Source organism: Callithrix jacchus, chromosome 1 (genome assembly GCF_049354715.1).
Source record: "Callithrix jacchus isolate 240 chromosome 1, calJac240_pri, whole genome shotgun sequence".
Classification (NCBI taxonomy): Eukaryota; Metazoa; Chordata; class Mammalia; order Primates; family Cebidae; genus Callithrix; species Callithrix jacchus.
The window spans coordinates 193,286,464-193,305,230 of NC_133502.1; the positions used below are offsets into that span (position 1 = coordinate 193,286,464).

Consider the following 18,767-nt stretch of genomic DNA (forward strand, 5'->3'; position numbering starts at 1 on the left):
TTGATGCAGTTGTTGGAGAGTAGTAGCACAAAAAATACTTAGGTGAAGTTAAGTGAGTACTCGCTCCAGATAATGACTGTGCCAGCTACTCAGGCGCACGACCTTCTGTAGCCCCACAAAGCTGCTGTAGAAGGGGAAGCTGAGATTCAGCGTGTCAGCCACCTAACTGTACCAGAGCCAGGATGTGACTTCAGGTCTAACTCCAAAGTCCATGTGGCATTTCACTCAAGTAAAAGCTGTAAACATTAGATTTATTTATATGCAACAGAGTAACAAGGCATGATCTTTACCCTGTTCCCAAAGAACTCTCTAGGAACACCAAAAAGTACTGACAGCAAAAATATTTAAAATGTCAACTGTATATGTGTTTGGTGTGTGGGAATATTAATGAGTTATCTTTCCTGTACCATTATGTCCTTTCCATATTTAATAATGATGTTATGACAATTTTGGTGAGTTTTAAAGTCTCCTTGCTGTCTTCTAGCACATTAGTTTCACCTGCCAGGTTTGTGGTGGAATATATCTTCTGTGTTTTAGTGCAGGGTACTGATAAAGTATTGCACGGGTCAGAGCAAAGTGCATAGGCTTTGATGGGGCCACCAACTCTTCCCTCTGCTTCGGTGTTCACTCATTAATTAGCATTCTTTGAATCTCATGGACTCGTGCTGTTGTGATTCCACCTTCCTTCGATTTAGTTTTTGTTTGTTTGTTTTTTTGAGTCTTTACCCTTTCTATCAAGATTCGAGTGTGACTCACTGGTGAACATTTTGAAAGTGGCTAGAATCTCTGAAGTTATCACTCTGTTGTGGTTGGTCTGCAGATCTTTGTATTTTGTTTTTCCTTCTGATTGTGGAGCACATTCTCCTTATGGATGAACACTGAAAAGTGGGAATTTAGCATTTCTGTTCTTATCTTGTCTGTTACTTTATGCTCTTTTGTCTAAGCATTTAATCATAATAGAATGGATTTCCCCCAATATGTAAATATTCTTATTTTAACTTACTGATTTTTTTCTAATTACTTAAATAATGTTTTCTCAGGGAACATATTTTGGAAAATATAAAAGCATTTACAAGTAAAACCACAGGTAATCCTACATCTCAAAACTATTAACATTTTGAGATTTTTTTCTATTTTTTAAATCTATTTTTGTATTATATATATAGAGAGACAGAGTCTTGTTCTGTCTCCAGGTTGGAGTGCAGTGGTGTGATCTCGGCTCACTGCAATCTGCCTCCTGGGTTCAAGCAATTCTCCTGCCTCAGCCTCCCGAGTAGTTGGGACTACAGGCGTGCGCCACCACCCCCGCTAATTTTTTTTTTTTTAGTAGACACAGGATTTCACCATGTTGTCCAGGATGGTCTCGATTTCCTGACCTCGTGATCTGCCTGCTTCAGCTTCCCAAAGTGCTGGGATTACAGGTGTGAGCCACTGAGCCTGGCCTTTTTATTTTTATTTTTTTTTATTCAGCTGTATTCTTCTAGCATCTTTCAGTGTTTTTTCTATATACAGTAATTAAGATCTTTCCTCTTACGGGTTTATAGAAATTTAGGACATTGTGTTTCATGTCATTGCATAGTCCTAGAAAAGCACCATTTTTAATGTCTGTAATATTAGGTTGAATTTTCTGAAAGCATCGTTTCTGTGTCCAAAAAGTGGTTGAATATCAGCAGTTTCATATGGTTTAACCTACTGTTTTACCAAGTGGCTGAATCATCATTTATTCTCCTAATATTGGTTATTTAGATTGTTCCAGTTTTTAATTTATATATGCAACATGGTGATGAATGTACTTCTGTGCAATATTTGCCTGAGTTATAATTATATGTTTACAGTCAGTTGTGTAAGGAAAATCACCAGGACAAATAATGTTACCCCTCTTCAGATTAGAAGGTGCTTTTCTGTCAGATCTGTGCTATCCCTTTATATTTACCTTTTAAAATCCAAGTAAACAAAAATGATTTGCTTTCTTTTTTTCTTCTTTTTTTTTTTTTTTTTGAGACGGAGTTTCGCTCTTGTTACCCAGGCTGGAGTGCAATGGCGCGATCTCGGCTCACCGCAACCTCCGCCTCCTGGGTTCAGGCAATTCTCCTGCCTCAGCCTCCTGAGTAGCTGGGATTACAGGCACGTGCCACCATGCCCAGCTAATTTTTTGTATTTTTAGTAGAGACGGGGTTTCACCATGTTGACCAGGATGGTCTCGATCTCTTGACCTGGTGATCCACCCGCCTCGGCCTCCCAAAGTGCTGGTATTACAGGCTTGAGACACCGCGCCCGGCCAGATTTGCTTTCTTTTAAAAAAATTAAAGTGGTAATTCATTAACACATTTTCAGGGCAAATGCCAAGCAATACATTTGATTTTCTTAGCTGTTAAGACATCCCACCACAGCTGTATCAATGTTGGTGAATTGTCATTGGTCTTCAGCAGACTACAAGGTAAAGGATCTCCAGGTGTTTCTCATTGATTTGCTTAGTACTTCTTGTGGCATAGATTTTCAAGATTGACATCACCTGTTTTCTTATTTGCAGTAAGTTTAGATTTTCAGTTACTTTAAGATATATATTTGCTGTTGGTTTCTTCTGAAGATAATCCTAATTCTTCGATGTATTCAGTAAATTGCTAACTTATTGCCGGCTTTTGCCTGCCATTAGCCGCTATTATAGCAGATCCAGTAACAATAGATAATGTTTATTGATCATTGACTATGTGCAATGCTCAGTACCAACTGCTTCACACATTTGATTTTTTTTTTTTTTTTTTTTTTTTTTTTGGTAACAGAGTCTCGTTCTATCGCCCAGGCTGCATTTCGGTGGCATGATCTTGGCTCACTTCAACCTCTGCCTTCCAGGTTCAAGTGATTCTCCCACCTCAGCTGCCCAAGCTGGGACTACAGGCATGCACCACCATGCCCAGCTACTTTTTGTATTATTATTATTATTTTTTTTTTGAGACAGTCTCATTCTGTTGCCAGGCTGGAGTGCAGTGGTGTGATCTCAGTACACTGCAACCTCCGCCACCTGGGTTCATATGATTCTTCTGCCTCAGCCTCCCCAGTAGCTGGAACTACAGGCATGTGCCACCACACCCAGCTAATTATTTTTGGTAGAGATGGGGTTTCACCATGTTGGCTAGGATGATCTTGATCTCTTGACCTTGAGATTTGCCCACCTCGGCCTCCCAAAGTGCCGGGATTATAGGCATGAGCCACCGTGCCTGGCCTACTTTTTGTATTTTTAGTAGAAATGTGGTTTCACCATATTAGCCAGGCTGATCTTGAACTCCAGACCTCATGATCCGCCTGCCTTGGTTTCCCAAAGCACTGTAATTACAGGCACGAGCCACTGTGCCAGCCACACATTTAATTTTTAAAGGAGCCGGGGAGGCATTGTTACTGCAGGTTGGTTTGGGTGACGTGTTCATAGTCAGGGGGTGGGGACCCTCACTTAGACTGTCCTAACACCAAAATGCAAACTTCAGCCATTGCGTCTTACTCTTTCTGAGTATACACAGTTTTAACTCTCAGCTCATACTCCTCAGATTCTTCGTGTTTTTGGGGGGCATGTGTACAATCATTTCAGCAGCTGGAGATGTCCTGTGATCTTTTAACTGGAAAAGAATTATGACTTACTGGTTACATGGACTCTTGGGCTTTTATGCTATTTTGTGTTTTGTTTTTTTTTTTTTTTGAGACAGAGTCTTGCCCTGTTACCTGGGCTGGAATGCAGTGGCATGATCTTGGCTCACTGCAACCTCCATCTCCTGGGTTCAGGTGATTCACGGGGAAAACAGGTACATGCCACCACACCTGACTAATATTTGTATTTTTAGTAGAGACAGGGTTTCAACATGTTGGCTAGGCTGATCTCGAACTCCTGACCTCAGGTGATCCACCTGTCTTGACCTCCCAGAGTGTTGGGATTATAGACATGAGCCACTGAGCCTGGCCTATTTATTTTATTTATTTTTATTTATTTATTTTTTCCAAGACAGAGTCTCGCTCTGTCACCCAGGCTGGAGTGCAATGGCACGATCTTGGCTCACTGCAACCTCCGCCTCCAGGGTTCAAGCAATTCTGCCTCAGACTCCTGAGTAGCTGGGATTACAGGCATGTACTACCATGCTTGGCTAATTTTTGTATTTTTAGTAGAGACAGAGTTTCACCACGTTGGCCAGGACGGTCTTGATCTCCTGACCTCGTGATACGCCCACCTCAGCCTCTCAAAGTGCTGGGATTACAGGTGTGAGCCACCGTGCCCGACCCTTTTTATTTTTATTTATTTAAGAGATAGAAACTTACTGTGTTGGCCAGGCTAGTCTCAAACTCCCAAGCTCAAGTTATCTTCCCACTTCAGCCTCCTGAATAGCTGGGACTGGCAGGCATGTGTCACTGTATTCAGCTTGGTTTATTTTGAATGTTGTTTTCTATTTTGTGGAGTTGTTTTTTTTGGGGGGGGGTCTCATTTTCTAGGTCCAAAAGCTTCTTTGCATGTGTCCAGTGGATTTCCATGGGATCTTCCAGTTAGATGAAAGACGGAGAGATGCAGTGATTGCATTGGGCATTTTTCTGATTGAATCTGATCTTCAGGTAAGTCTTCATGAAATTAAAGGTTTCTTCATTGTAAAAGGGGATGTAGTGAGCATTTAGATTTGTTATCTGCTTATATTTATCTAGAGCATTACTTGAAGAATACATATGAACCTAATCAAAGTGGTTAGTGGGGAGAGTAGGACAAGGTGGGAATGAGGCTTCCTAATGTAAATCTTAGAAAATTTGAGTTTTTTGGAATTGTGTGAATATATCATGTTATTAAAAAAATGTGTTTTGTTTGTTTGTTATTATGTGCCACAGAGTAAGTTAAAATGCTTTGAAAAGTAACTGTGTGCCTTCCAGGGTAGATTTGGTTTTCAAACTCAGGTAAAATGCTCATAAGTCAGACTCAAGGGTACTGTATTTCTCCTTCCAAAAGGACAGAATCATTTTAGGTAATTTTGATATAATATCTTTTTCAAAATTGTGATATACATACGTATGTGTGTGTGTGTGTGTAAACTTTAAGAGTATGTATCAGTGTACTTTTTTTTTTTTTTTTTGAGATGGAGTCTTGCTCTGTCGCCCAGGCTGGAGTACAGTGGTGCAATCTTGGCTTACTGTAACCTCCACCTCCAGGGTTCAAGTGAGTGTCCTGCCTCAGCTTCCCGAGTAGCTGGGATTACTGGTGCCAGCTGCCATGCCCAGCTAATTTTTTTGTATTTTTCATGGAGATGGGGTTTTGCCATCTTGGCCAAGCTGGTCTCGAACTCCTGACCTCAGGTGATTCGCCCTCCTCAGCCTTCCAAAGTGCTGGGATTATAGATGTGAGCCACACATGAGCCACCATGCCCTGCCTCAATGTACCTTTTAATAGAAACTTAAAAACTAGCCCTGTAGCTCCAACAAAAAAAATAGTGTGACTGTTTTGTGTGTGTATTTTTATATTTCCCAAAGCTAACTAAAACAAATGATTGATCATTGTCTATTGAATATTTATTTGTCTATCTACTTTTATCATTACCAGATACCAGTTCTAAATTCCAGGTTTAATCATGCTATGTTAGGTAAATAAATATGTTAGATGTTTGAATATTTAGGGTCCAGAAAAGATTGCTTCCATCTCCTGGAAATTTTGCTCCAGTAAGCATTAATATTTTGACAGAGTATTTATACATTTGATAAAATAAGAATTTTAATTATAGAGTAGTATTTTAACAATTAAATAGATGACCTAATCAAGGTTAATTAAAAAAACGAAATTAGATGCATAAGCTGCATTTTGGCTTTTCTTCTGCTATCTACCTATTTATTTATTTATTTATTCTTGGAGACAGAGTCTCACTTTATTGCCTAGGCTGGAATGCAGTGGCACAGACATTATTTAATGCAGCCTTGAACTCCTGGGCTCAAGGGATCCTCCCATCTCAGCCTCCTGAGCAGCTGGGATTAGAGGCATGGGCATGATTTTTGAATTTTCTGTAGAAATGAGGGTCTTGCTGTGTTACCCAGGTTGATCTCAAACCCTGGTCTCAAGTGATCCTCCTGCTTAGGCCTCCCAAAGTGCTGGGATTACAGGCATGTGCTACATAACCAGCCTGCCTATTTATAAATGTGAAAAAGAAAAAAAAACATTTTTACTTTTTCTGTTTACCATATCCTACATTAATATAAAATGAATTATAAAGGGCAAAACATTTAAAACTTTTTTGTCTAAGAAACTATTGTTCAAATGTGGATTACTTGATAATATCTTTGACAAACACATTCCTTGATAGATTTACTTGTATGTCCTGAAAGTGTTGTATTAAGATGACAACGAGTAGATGAGCACAAATTACTTTTGGTGTCATTCAGATTCTGAGTGAGGCCTAGCAGGATCCCAGGTGGCATGTGACATTGTCCCTTGGACCCTAGAGTCCACCTGTATGTCCAGGATAGCCCATTGGCCTCCTGTATACAAGAGAGGAACCTAGCATGCTTTGCCAGCCCCCTAAGAAAACCCTAGGGACCACCTTTCTTGGTTTACCTGGTGCTTATATTCCTTGCTCCTCTCCAGGATGGGCCATGCATTGACCTCCTCCTGGTTCCAGCAGTGGGCTTCCATGGCAGCAGAGCTGTGGCCAGAGGAACTGAGGTGGTTTTACTCACCCTGTGCTGCTAATGTCATCACAGTTTATATAGGAAAGAGCCACCTGGAGCCACTTCCTCTGCAGGATGCCATGTGGTTCAGGCCTTAAGGAGTTTTGTTCCTATCAGTGCACTGGGATCCTGGACAGATGTCTTAGCCAGTTCCTTTTTAAAATTCTCTGTCTTTTGTTATCTATTATGGTATGACAAACTGCCCCTAAACTTAGTGCTTAATACATCGTTTTGTTTACTTGATTCATGCATCTGCAGTTTAGACAGGGCTCAACTGACTCTATTTAGTGTAGGGTAGGGGGTTGGAATCACCTGAAGTCTGTCATTCCTGGGTCTTATCACAGCATAGCATCTAGATTCCAGGGCAGGTGTCCTGAGGAAGAGCCAGGTGGAAGCTGTGTGCCTTCTGCCATGTTTTTATGTTTTCATTTTTTTGAGATAGGATCTCACTCTGTCGCCCAGGCTGGAGTGCAGGGGCATGATCTCGATTTACTGCAGGCTTTACCTCTCAGGCTCAAGCGATTCTCCCACCTCAGCCTCCCGAGTAGCTGGGACTACAGTCACATGCCACCGCACCCAGCTAACATTTATATTTTTAGTAGAGACAGGGTTTTGCCACATTGACCAGCCTGGTCTCTAATTATTGAGCTCAAATGATCTACCTGCCTGGGTCTCCCAAAGTGCTGGGATTACAGGTGGGAGCCACTGTGCTTGGCTGCAGCCATGTTTTTGAAACTGCCATGTGGTTTGTCAGCATTTCAAAACATAAGATAGTGCTCTTTTCCTCTGGAGCACACTTCTCTGGAGCACATCTATCCTTAACTGCAACAGTTGTAAATAGGGAAATAGCTCCAAATCCAATGATGGAAAGTTATGAAGCTGTATGTTAGTGTTGATTGGCTAGTTCAGAAACTAGAGGAAAGTAATTTTTCACTGGGCTAATGTTAGCTATAAAGTCTGATGCTCAACTTGAGAAAAGCAAGAGGAAACATGAAGTAAAACATTAAAAAAAAATCAAGGAAAGAGGACAAGGGACGTGAACAGAGAAAAGCATCACCAGGTTGAGCTTCTCTCCATCCTTAGGATCTTATTCTGGGGCTCATGGATGGGTTTTGGGACTCTAAACCATTCTCACTGAAGACAGCTTTGAGTGCTTACATATGCGTACCTTCTGGAGAGTCCCAGCCCCCAGAATAGGCCTGAGAAGGCTGGACCCTCAGCTCCAGAGGGCAGGTGTAAACCCTTCCCTTAGGCTTCTTTGGTATGGGTTGATGGGACAGCCTCTGGACTCTGCAATGTGAAAACAGGAATGTAGTGATGCCATTTGAACTTACATGCACTTTACATTGTTCCTGGAATCTCTGAGATGATTAGGATGTGGATATGCTTTGGGCTTAATCTGGGCTGAAAAGCTACCAATCATTTATTTTATTAAATGTAATTTATTATTATTATTTTTAGCACAAAGATTGTGTGGTTCCTTACCTTCTTCGACTTCTCAAAGGTCTTCCAAAAGTGTATTGGGTAGAAGAAAGCACAGCTCGGAAAGGCAGAGGTAATTGTATGTCATGTTTTCCCTGAATATAAGAAAAATTATGCATGTTCAGTGTCTGTAGGATCAAGTGTTTATTCATACTGAGACATCAGATGCGTCTTATCCCACTCTTGGTTATGAAGCAACTAACTGCTGGTAGCATTGTGGGCTGAGATTACATCCATGTGTTGTCCACAGCCTTTGAATGAGTTGAGGAGAAGGTGGGCCTGGGCAGGCCAGCTTTCCATTGCATTCTTCTAAGAGGGAGCAAGAACATTGAGACCTTTAAGAACCTTTTCTCATGTCTCTCATTGGCTGGAATTGGGTCACCTACCCATCCCCAAATCAGTCACTATTGCCCTTAGAATTTATAGGCTCACTGTGGAGTGAGGTCAGTTCTCCAGATTATATTGCTGCTGCTCAAAAAGGGTGAGATATGGAGGTTGGGTACTCAACAGCAATGTTCACTGTAAATAGTTTCATCACTTTGTTGCCAAGTGTCAGTTAAACTTTGCACCTTTAGAAATGGACTAAATTGGCCAAGCATGGTGGCTCACACCTGTAATCCTAGCACTTTGGGAGGCCAAGGTGGGCAGATGGCTTCAGCTCAGGAGTTTAAGACTAGTCTGGGCAATGTGGCCCAGTCTGCTAAAGATAGGTTTTGCCATTCTCATTAACATTCTGGGCCCTGCAACACCACCACGGCTGGTGTGAACACATGTACAGAGGTTACCATCTCCATCCCCGTGCTACCACTGCCATTAGTGCAAATATACACACAGACCCCAGTGGCCCTGCACCGCTGCTGCTGCCAATGCCCACACAGAGGCTGGCATCCCCAGGCCTTTCAGCACCCCCCCTCAGCTAATGAGTGTGCACCTCACCACGCTACTGGTGCTGCTGGCACAAGCAAAGAGGCTGCCACTATCTGACAGAATGCTTTGGGTGGCACTGCCTTTCAGAGTGTTGGCCATGGTCCAGGAACACCTCAATTCCTCCACTGTTGCATGTTCTCAACCTCGAAGAGCCAGAGAACAAAGCTGAGGGCCCAATATCAGCCCCCAGGAGTTGGAGGACACAGCCCAGGAGTGCTGAGCTGAACCTTAGCCCCCAAAAAATCTACCAGAAATGAAGCCAGTAGACTGAACCCAGTCAAATCCCCAGAGACATCAAAGACTATGAAAGTACCCCCCACACACACACACACACAAAATCCATTCAAAGAACAGCAACTTCAAAGATTGAAGGAACATTAGCCCACAAAGATGAGAAAGAACCAGCACAGGAACTCTGGCATCGCTAAAAGCCAGTGTCTTCTTGCTGCTAAATGACTGCACTAGTTCCCCAGCAGTGGTTCTTAACCAAGCCAAATAGAAGTAGAAGTAGAATTCAGAATATAGATAGGAACAAAGATCATCAACATTCAGGAGAAAGTTGAAACACAATCCAAGGATTCTAAGGAATACAGTAAAACAGTATAGGAAATGAAAGATGAAATGGCCGTTTTAAGAAAAAGCTGGCTGGGCACAGTGGCTCCCACCTGTGATCCCTGCACTTTGGGAGACCAAGGTGGGTAGATCACTTGAGGTGTCAGGAGTTCAAGACTAGCTTGGCCAACATGGTTGGCCAAGAAACCCCATCTCTACTAAAAATACAAAAAATGAGGTGTGGTCACAGGCACCTGTTACCCCACCTACCTGGGAGGCTGAGGCAGGAGAATCGCTTGAACCCGGGAGGTGGAGGTTGCAGTGAGCTAAGATTACACCACTGCACTCCAGCCTGGGCAACAGAGTGAGACCCCATCTCAAAAAAAGAAAAAACAAACCAACAAACTGAGCTGATATAGATGAAAAACTCCAAGAATTTCAGCTGGGCACCATGACTCATGCCTATAATCTCAGCACTTTGGGAGGCCAAGGCGGATGGATTGCAAGGTCAGGAGTTCAAGACCAGCCTGGCCAACATGGTGAAACTCTGTCTCCACTAAAAATACAAAATTTAGCTGGGTGTGGTGGTGGGCGTCTGTAATCCCAGCTACTTGGGAGACGGAGATAGGAGAATTGCTTGAACCCGGGAGGTGGAGGCAGCAGTGAGCCGAGATCAGGCTAATGTACTCCAGCCTGGGTGACAAAGCAAGACTTTATTTCAAAAAAAAAAAAAAAAAAAAAAAAAAGAGGCCGGGCGCAGTGGCTCAAGCCTGTAATCCCAGCACTTTGGGAGGCTGAGGCGGGTGGATCATGAGGTCAAGAGATTGAGACCATCCTGGTCAACATGGTGAAACCCTGCCTCTACTAAAAATACAAAAAATTAGCTGGGCATAGTGGCGCATGCCTATAATCCCAGCTACTCAGGAGGCTGAGGCAAGAGAATTGCCTGAACCCAGAAGGTGGAGGTTGCAGTGAGCTGAGATTGCGCCATTGCACTCCAGCCTGGGTAACAAGAGCGAAACTCCGTCTCAAGAAAAAAGAATTTCAAAATATAATTGCAAGTATTAACACCAGAATTGACCAAGCTGAGGAAAGAATCCCGGAGCTCACAGACCAGCTCTCCAAAATAACTCAGACAAAAATAAAGAAAATAAAGAATGAATACCTCTGAGAAATATGGGATTATGTAAAGACCAAACCAAATGTATATATAACTCATTGGCATCCCTGAAAGATAGTGAGAGAGAAAGTAAGCAACTTGGAAAATATATTTCAGGATATTATCCATGGATATTTTCCCAGTCTCCCTAGCGAGGCCAAAATTCAAATTGAGGAAATGCAGAGAACCCTATGAAATACTACACAAGAAGATCATGCCCAGGACACATAGTCATCAGATTCTCTATGGTCTAGATGAAAGAAAAAAAAATGTTAAAGGCAGCTAGAAGAAGGGACAGGTCACCTTCAAAGGGAGCCCCACCTGGCTAACAGCAAATCTTTTAGTAGAAACCCTACAAGCCAGAAGGGAATGGAGGCCTAGATTCAACTTTTTTTTTTTGAGACAGAGTCTTACTCTGTCACCAAGGTGGAGTACAGTGGCTTGATATCTTGGCTCACTACAACCTCTGCCTCCTGGGTTCAAGCGATTTTCGTGCCTCAGCCTCCTGAGTAGCTGGGGACTACAGGCACACACCACCATGCCCAGGTAATTTGTGTATTTAATTTAGTAGAGACAGGGTTTTGCCATGTTGACTAGGCTTGTCTCAAGCTCTTGGCCTCAAGTGATCTTGATCTGCCCTCCTCAGCCTCACAAAATGCTGGGATTACAGGCCAGCACTGTAAGCTACTGTGCCTGGCTCATAATTCAGCATTGTTAAATAAAGGAATTTTCAATCAAGAATTTCATGTCCAGTCAAGCTAAGCTTTATGAGTGAAGGAGAAATAAGATCCTTTTCAGCCAAGCACATGCTAATGAGTTTTTTTTACCACCAGTCCTGCCTTAATAGGGTATTGAAGGGAATGCTAAACATGGAAGGGAAAGACCATTACCAACTTCAACACACCAAAGGGCCAGGCACAGCAGCTCACGCCTGTAATCCCAGCAGTTTGGGAGGCCAAGGCAGGTGGATCATCTGAGGTCAGGAGTTTGAGACCAGCCTGGCCAACATGGTGAAATCCTGTCTTCACTAAAAATACAAAAAATTAGCTGGTGTGGTGGTAGATGCCTGTAATCTTAGCTCAGAAGGCTGAGGCAGGAGAATCACTTGAACCTGGGAGGCAGAGGTTTCAGTGAGCTGAGGTGGCACCATTGCACTCCAGCCTGGGAAGTAGGAATCAAACTCTGTCTCAAGAAAAACAACAACAAAACACACCTAAGTACATAGACTAGTGATAGTATAAAGCAACCATACAAACAAGTCTGTGTAATAGTCAGCTAACAACATGGTGACAGGAACAGATCCACACATATCAATACTATGAGTGTAAATATACTAAATGTCTCATTTAAAAGACACAGTGACAAATTGGATAAAGAAGTAAGACCCAACAGTATGCTCTCTTCAAGAGACCAGTCCCACATACAGTGATACCCATTCACTCAAAGTAAAGAGATGAAGAAAAACATACCAAGCAAATGGAAAACAGAAAAAAGAGCAGGGATTGCTATTATGATTTCAGACATAACAGACTTTTAACCAACAAAGATAAAAAAAGACAAAGGCATTACATAATGGTAAAGGGCTCCATTCAGCAAGATGCGACTATCCTAAATTTATATACATCCAACACAGAAGCAACCACATTCATAAAGCAAGTTCTTAGAAACCTATGAAGAAGCTTAGATAACTACATAATAATGGTGGGAGACTTCACCCCACTGACAGTACTAGACAGATGATCAGGGCAGAGAACTAACAAAGTTATTCAGGATTTGAACTCGATACAACCAAATGGACCTAATAGACATCTACAGAACACTCCACTCGAAAACAATGGAATATACATTCTTCTCATCCACACATGGCATATACTCTAAAATTGATCACACAATCAGACAAAACAAGCCTCAGCAAATTCAGAAAAACTGAACTCATACTAACCATGCTTTGGGCCATAGCACAATAAAAATAGAATTCAGTACTAAGAAAATCACTGAGAGCCACATAATTACAGAAAATTAATCAGTCTGCTCCTGAATGACTCATGGGTAGATAATGACATTAAAGCAGAAATCAATAAATTCTTTTGAAATTATTGAGAACAAAGATACAACATACCAGAATCTCTGGTATATAGCTAAGGCAGAGTTAAGAGGGAAGTTTATAGCATGAATGCTCACTTCAAAAAGTTAGAAAGATCTCAAATTCACAACCTAACAACATGACTAGAGGAACTAGAAAAACAAGAGCAGGCTGGGCACGGTGGCTCACGCCTGTAGCCCCAGCACTTTGGGAGGCCTAGGCGGGTGGATCACGAGGTCAAGAGATCGAGACCATCCTGGTCAACATGGTGAAACCCCATCTCTACTAAAAATACAAAAAATTAGCTGGGCATAGTGGCGTGTGCCTATAATCCCAGCTACTCAGGAGGCTGAGGCAGGAGAATTGCCTGAATCCAGGAGGCGGAGGTTGCGGTGAGCCAAGATCGCGCCATTGCACTCCAGCCTGGGTAACAAGAGCGAAACTCCGTCTCAAAAAAAAAAAAAAGAAAAAGAAAAACAAGAGCAAACTCACTCCTTAGCAGAAAATAAGAAATAACTAAAACCAAAGCTGAACTGAGAAATTGAGATATGAAAACCATACAGAAGATCAACAAATCTAGGAGTTGTTTTTTTGAAAATAATAATAGTAAGACTGCTAACTAGACTAATAAAGAAAAAAGGAGCAAAGGTCTAAATAGACACAACCAGAAATTGATTGTGTCTAAAAATAGAATTCAGTACTAAGAAAAGGGGACATTACCAGTGACCCCACAGAAATAATCATTGAAAACCCAACCCTGAGAGACAAACAACTCTGTGCATACAAGCCAGAAAACCTAGTAGAAATGGATAAATCCTGGACATATACAACCTACCAGGGCTGAACCCAGAAGGAATTGAATCCCTGAAAAGACAAATAACAAGTTCTGAAATTGAGTCAGTAATAAAAAGTCTCCCAACTAAAAAAAGCCTGGGACCAGATGGATTCACAGCTGAATTCTACCAGATGTATAAAGAAGAGCTGGTACTACTCCTACTCAAACTATTTCAAAAAATTGAGGAGGAGGGACCCCTCCCTAACTCTATGAGGGCAGCATCATCCTGATGCCAGAACCTGGCAGAAGCACAACAAAAAAAGACTTCAGGCCAATAGATGAACATAGATGTAAAAATCCTCAACAAAATACTAGGAAACTGAATCCAGCAACACATCAAAATGCTAATCCACCATGATCAAGTAGACTTTATCCCTGGGATATGGGATTGATACGACATATACAAACCAATTAATATGATTCATCACAGAAACAGAACTAAAAACAAAAACTGCATGATTGTTTAGTAGATACAGAAGAGGCTTTTCATAAAATTTGATATCCCTTCATGTTAAACTCTAGGCATTGAAGGAACATACTTCAAAGTAATAATAGCCATCTCTGGCTGGGCACAGTGGCTCATGCCTGTAATCCCAGCACTTTGGGAGGCCAAGGCAGGTAGATCACTTGAGGTCAGGAGTTCAGGACCAGCCTGGCTAACATGGTAAAACCCATCTCTACTGAAAATACAAAAATTAGCTGGATGTGGTGGTGCCCACCTGTAGTCCCAACTGCATGGGAGGCTGAAGCAGGAGAATCACTTGAACCTGTGAGGCACAGGTTGCAGTGAGCCAAGATAGTGCCACTGCACTCCAGCCTGGGCAACAGAGTGAGACTCCATCTCAAAAAAAAAAAAAAAAGATAAAATACCTTGCAATACAGCTAATCAGAGAGGTGAAAAATCTCTATAGGAAGAATTACAAAACACTGCTCAAAGAAATCAGATGACACAAGCAAACGGAAAAACATCCCATGCTCATAGATAGGAAGAATCAATATTGGTAAGATGGCCATACTTCCCAAAGCAATTTATGGATTCAGTGCTATTCCTATCAAACTACCAATGACATTCTTCACAGAATTAGAAAAAAATCTATTTAAAAATCTCTGTGGAACCAAAAAGAGCCTAAATAGCCAAGGCAGTATGAAACAAAAAGAGCAAAGCTGGAGACATCACATTACCCAACTTCAAACTATACTACAGGGCTACAGTAACAAAAACAGCATGGTACTGGTACAAAAATAGCACATAGACCAATTGAGCAGAATAGAGAGCCCAGAAATAATGCTGCACACCTGCAACCATCTGATCTTCAACAGAGTCAACAAAACAAGCAATGGGGAAAGGACTCCCTGCTCAATAAATGATGCTATGATAACTGGCTAGCTATGTGCAGAAGATTGAAACTAGACCCCTTCCTTACATCCTTTACAAAAATCAACTGAAGATGGATTAAAGATCTAAATGTAAAACTTTAAACTATAAAAAACCTGGAAGATAACCTAGGAAATATCATTCTGGACATAGACCCTGGCAAAGATTTAATGACAAAGATGCCAAAAACAATTGCAGAAAAAAAATTTGACAAATGGGACTTAATTAAACTAAAATAGTAAAATAGAGTGTTAACAGAGTCAACAGCCATCCTGTAGAATAGAAGAAAATATTAGCAAACTATGCATCTGGCAGAGGTCTAATGTCTAGAATCTAGGAGAAAGATAGATTTACAAGCAAAAATTCACAAGCAAAAAACAACCGCATTAAAAGGTGAGCAAAGGACATTAACAGACATTTTTCAAAAGGAGACATACAAGTGGCCAATAAATATACGAAAAATGTGCTCATCATCTGATGCTAATAATCAGAGAAATTCGATTCAAAACCACAGTGAGATACCATCTCACCAGACAGAATGGCTATTATTAAACATTCAAGAAATAACAAATGCTGGTGAGGTTGCAGAGAAAAGGGAACACTTATATACTGCTGGTGTGAATATAAAGTACTTCAGCCATTGTGGAAAGTAGTTTGGCCATTTCTGAAAGAACTTAAAACAGAATTAGCATTTGACCCAGCAATCCCATTATTGGATGCATACCCAAAGGAATATAAATTATCCTACTGTAAAGATACATGCATAAGTATGTTTATCACAGCAATATTCACAACAATAATGGATCAACTAAATGCCCATCAATGAAAGACTGGATAAAGAACATGTGGTATGTATACCATGGAGTACTATATAGCCATAAAAAAGAATGAGATGGTGTCCTTTTATTTTTTATTTTATTTTTTCTTATTTTGAGACAGAGTCTCACTCTTTCACCCAGACTTGAGTGCAGTGGTGTTATCTCTGCTCACTACAACCTCCACCTCCCAGGTTCAAGTGATTCTCATGTCTAAGTCTCCTAGGTAGCTGGGACTATAGGCTTGTGCCACTATGCCTGACTAATTTTTACATTTATAGTAGAGATGGAGTTTTGCCATGTTGGCAAGGCTGGTCTTGAATTCCTGGCCTCAAGTGATTCGCCTCCCTCAGCCTCCCAAAGTGCTGGGATTACAAGTGTGAGGTTACTGTACCTAGCCAAGATGGCATCTTTTGCAGCAACATGGATGGAGCTGGAGACCATTATGGGAGAATTAGCACAGGAATAGAAAACCAAACACTGCATGTTCTCACTTATAAGTGGGAGCTAAACATCGAGTACATATGGACACAGAAGGGAGCAGCAAACACTGGGGCCTACTTAAGAATGGAGAGTAGGAGGAGGGTGAGGATAGAAAAACTACTTTTTGAGTACTGTACTTATTATGGGGATGATGAATTCTATACACCAAATTCCCGTAACATGCAATTTACCTGTATAACAAAACTGCACATGTACCCCTGAACCTGAAATAAAACAAAATTTCTGTGCCTGTATTCCTCTTGACCTTTGGGTTTTTATCATTTCTGGTAACATGCCTAAAACTGACAGATCCCAAATTATGTGTGTATCCTGCAATTTGTTAGAATTTTTTTTTTTTTAAAAGACAGAGTCTCGCTCTGTCACCCAAGCTGGAATGCAGTGACGTCATCTTGGTTCACTGCAACTGCTGCCTCCTGGGTTCAAGTGATTCTCCTGCCTCAAGCTCCGAAGTAGCTGGGATTACAGGCATGCACCACCATACCTGGCTAATTTTTGTATTTTCGATTAGAGACAGAATTTTGCCATCTTGGCCGGGCTAGTCTTGAACTCCTGGCCTCAAGTGATCTGCCTGCCTTGGCCTCTCGAACTGCTAGGATTATAGGTGTGAGCCGCTATGCCCAGTCTATCCTGCAGTTTGAAGGACTACAAATTAAATAGAGCATCATTACTAAAAAGTCAGATTTTAGGCTGGGTGCGGTGGCTCACACCTGTAATCCCCGCACTTTGGGAGCCAAGGCAGACGGATCACAAGGGTCAGGAGTTCGATACCAGCCTGGCCAACATGGTGAAACCCTGTCTCTATTAAAGAGAGAAAAAATTATCTGGGCCTGGTGGTGCACACCTGTAATCTCAGCTACTTGGGAGGCTGAGGCAGGAGAATCACTTGAACCCAGGAGGCAGAGGTTGCAGTGAACTGAGATTGTGCCATTGCACTCCAGCCAGGGCGACTCCATCTCAAAAAAAAAAAGGCTTAATTTTATGTTCACCATTGGGTTTTGGGGAGAAACACTAGTCGACACTAATGCTATTTTCCTTTTTTATCAAATTTCAAAACAAAGATCACTCCTGTACACATGGATTTACACTAGAATGAAAGTTTCAGTATTATTTGAAACAGTATGTTAGAGATACAGAAATTTTCAATTATTGGGTAACATTTTACTTTTCTTGTTTTTTTTTTGTTGTTGTTGTTCTTGTTTTTTGAGACAGTCCTGCTCTTTCACCCAGGCTGGAGTGTGATGGATTAAACACAACTCATTGCAGCTTCAAGTGATCCTCCTGCCTCAGCCTCCTCAGTAGCCGAAACAATAGGCACACTTCACTACACTGGCTAATTTTTTAAAAAGTATTTTTGAAGAGACAGGGGTCTCACTGTGTTTTTCCAGGCTGGTCTCAAACTCCTGGGATCAAGCGATCTTCCTACAAAGTATTGGGATTACAGGCGTGAGCCACTGCACACGGCCAACATTTCACCTTTTTTTTTTTTAAGGCAATATCGCTTATGCTTTTAAACTCTTAAGTTCTAGATCAGTAGGTCTCACAGTGTCATTCCTGGACTAGCAGCATCAGTGTAACCTGGGAACTTGTCAGAAATGCAGATTCTCAGTTCCCACGTCAGAGCTACTGTATTAGAACGCTGGGGCTGGTTAACAGGTAGCCTGTGCTCCACCAAGCCTCCAGGTGATTCTGATGCACATTCAAGTTAACAACAGCCTAGAGCTGCACTTTAAAATTATAAATATTGGAGTAGAAAGGTAAGTCTTCTGTCATGTACTATGAATATGTCCATTAAATAGTGGATACTCTTTTGTCCTTGATTCAATATTCAGTATTCAAAATTGATTAATTTTTTTTTTCTTTTTTTGAGACTCATTCTGTCACCCAGGCTGGAGTACAGTGACACAATCTCGGCTCACTGCAACCTCTGCCTCCTGGGTTCAAGTGATTCTCCTGCCTCAGCCTCCTGAGTTGCTGGGATTACAGATGTGTGCCATCATACCCAGATAATTGTACTTTTAGTAGAGATTGGGTTTCACCATGTTGGCCAGGGTGGCCTTGAAATCCTGACCTCAAATGATCCACCTGCCTTGGCTTCCCAAAGTGCTGGGATTACAGGCCAAAATTGATTAAATATTTTATTTATATTTTGAGACGGAGTTTTGCTCTTGTTACCCAGACTGGAGTGCAATGGCATGATCTCGGCTCACCGCAACCTCCGCCTTCTGGGTTCAGGCAATTCTCCTGCCTCAGCCTCCCGAGTATCTGGGACTACAGGCGCACACCACCATGCCCAGCTAATTTTTGTATTTTTAGTAGAGACGGGGTTTCACCTTGTTGACCAGGATGGTCTCGATCGCTTGACC

At 41.7% G+C, this 18,767-nt stretch overlaps 1 protein-coding gene across 2 annotated transcripts in view; it reads left to right on the forward strand.

Annotated features, from left to right (window-relative positions):
* Positions 1 to 18,767, forward strand: part of PI4KA (phosphatidylinositol 4-kinase alpha) — a 154,425-nt gene that overhangs the window by 19,177 nt on the left and 116,481 nt on the right. For both annotated transcript variants that reach the window (XM_078335799.1, XM_035266895.3), the window contains exons 2-3: positions 4,471 to 4,587; positions 8,134 to 8,227. Coding sequence is in view for 1 of the 2 variants with exons in the window: in XM_035266895.3 (XP_035122786.2) it covers positions 4,471 to 4,587; positions 8,134 to 8,227 (211 nt within the window). In the remaining variant the exon portion in view is untranslated. The remainder of the gene's footprint in view (positions 1 to 4,470; positions 4,588 to 8,133; positions 8,228 to 18,767) is intronic.